Source organism: Phaseolus vulgaris, chromosome 8 (assembly GCF_000499845.2).
Source record: "Phaseolus vulgaris cultivar G19833 chromosome 8, P. vulgaris v2.0, whole genome shotgun sequence".
Taxonomy (NCBI): Eukaryota; Viridiplantae; Streptophyta; class Magnoliopsida; order Fabales; family Fabaceae; genus Phaseolus; species Phaseolus vulgaris.
Genome location: NC_023752.2, coordinates 33,705,547 through 33,707,547, shown reverse-complemented (window position 1 = coordinate 33,707,547; position 2,001 = coordinate 33,705,547). Strand labels below are relative to the sequence as shown.

General features: G+C 36.7%; 1 protein-coding gene across 1 annotated transcript; it reads right to left on the bottom strand.

Annotated features, from left to right (window-relative positions):
- Positions 1 to 356: 356 nt before the first annotated feature.
- LOC137824483 (myb-related protein 315-like) lies at positions 357 to 1,695 on the bottom strand. The gene is made up of 3 exons (XM_068630136.1): positions 1,294 to 1,695; positions 1,072 to 1,201; positions 357 to 974 (listed from the first exon to the last, which is right to left on the bottom strand). The coding sequence occupies exons 1-3, from the start codon at positions 1,583 to 1,585 to the stop codon at positions 431 to 433; spliced, it is 966 nt and encodes a 321-aa protein (XP_068486237.1). The 5' UTR covers positions 1,586 to 1,695; the 3' UTR covers positions 357 to 430.
- Positions 1,696 to 2,001: the final 306 nt, after the last annotated feature.

The window sequence follows — 2,001 nt, the reverse complement described above, 5'->3', positions numbered from 1 at the left end:
ACTCTAATTTAAAGTAAGAAATTAAATTATAATTAAAAAAACAATATTAAAAATTTTAAATTTAACTCAATTTTATAAAATTAGTTTAGTTTTATACTGATAAACGTGTTTATCTCTTATTAGTTTTTATCGATATGTAAAATCTTCCATCAGAAACAATATCATTAACTCTATTATGAAGCGGTGGATGAAGAAGATGTTGTTGAGAAGCTCTATCCTAGCCATATAGATACGTAAGTAACAAGATTTTACAAATAGCAAATTTGCATTCAACATGGAATCATCATCATCGCATTATGCATCACCAGGGTAGCACAAAACAAGAAATGCAAGGATAAAGTTTCACTATACTCTATATTAAACTTGTGTAACATTTTATTGATCTATATTGTAAGAGTGGGGACACTTTATATATGTTGGTTGTGCTTATTTATTCCCCATTTTCCGAGAAGAAAATGTCTTGATCAAAAGGATTGAAACCATCCCAGGAGAGAATGGAATTCATACTATCAACCCATTGCTCTAAGGAGTTTTCCAGTACGTAAGAGGATTCATCATCCAGAGAGACAGATGAACTACACAAAGAATTAGTACTAGTATTGGTTCCTTGACTCACCCATGATCCCAACTCCAACGGTGAGCATAGCATTTCAAAATTGTTTAAAAGCTCAGTGGTCTCATCCCATGTCACCTTCTTTTCTTCTCTTTCCCCTTCTGTTTTCGTCATTTCTCTGCTGCCATCACTCTCCATGGATTTAATCTCCACATTTTGCAGACACCCTCCAGAAATACAAGTATGAGGATAATCGGTATTATTCCTGCCCTCATCGGTACTCTCCTTTGGCTCAATTGGCGGCTTCTGGGTCACGGGGTCCAGACCAAGGAGTTTGAACTTTTTCTTGATTCTTGTGTTCCAATGGTTCTTGATTTCGTTGTCTGTCCTCCCAGGAAAATGTGAAGCAATCTTAGACCATCTGAAAATATGCTTCATTGTGTTAGAACCTAGTTAGAGTTCAATATACATGCATCCAATGCTATTGAGTAATGGCAATTTAGAAACGCATGTTGTACCTATAACCAAGACGTGAATGTAGTTGTATAATTTGAACCTCTTCCATTTCTGTGAAGCCACCTCTCTTAAGGTCTGGCCTCAGATAATTAATCCATCTGAGTCTGCAACTCTTTCCACATCTTAGAAGACCTTCACCAGCCAGCAAAATGCACCAAATCAGATACATACACCATACCATAAAATGCAAACTAATCAACCTAATAGTTAAATTATCTAATTACCTGCTAGTTTAGGAACCCTTCTCCAGCAATGGATGCCATTGTTGAGAATAAAATTCATGAGCTTATGATCTTCTTCAATAGTCCATGGACCTCTCTTCAAACCAACCTTATCACAACAAGGTTGTCTTCCCATTTCGTTAGTTTTCCCCTCACTTTGAAAAGTATATATGGATCCCTTGATAGTTATTAACAAGTGTGAAACCTTAGAAGCATGAGACTTAAAAGGAGCTTGAGATTGAAGCAAAGATGCTGCCAGTTCATTGCAACATTTAAATAAAAGCAGGATGTCCATAGAGGGGGGAGATAAATGATTGGTCGGAAAGCAGTTTGAGTTGAAAGGTAGAAAAGCATGGAAGGGGTTGTGATAATAAAATGGTCACCACTCATCACCTTTGTTGAGACATAGAAGGAGTCCACTTAAACCATAAAAGCTTCTATGTTCACGGAAACGTGAGAAAGGAATACCAGTTGACAAATTTTATTATTTTTTTTTGGTACCAAAATCTTCTCCTATTTCTACTGAAAATATTGAGTTTGATTGAGATTCCATGGACCCCCAGAAAACTGGCCAGCTTTGTCGTTGTTGGCAAACCTCATTTCCTTTTCACTTCGGAGATGCTTTCCCCATTATGTTCAAGGGACCCAAAATTCCACCCGTGGATTCATATCAGAACTACTTTATGAATTCAGTTAGTGGTGAATACGACA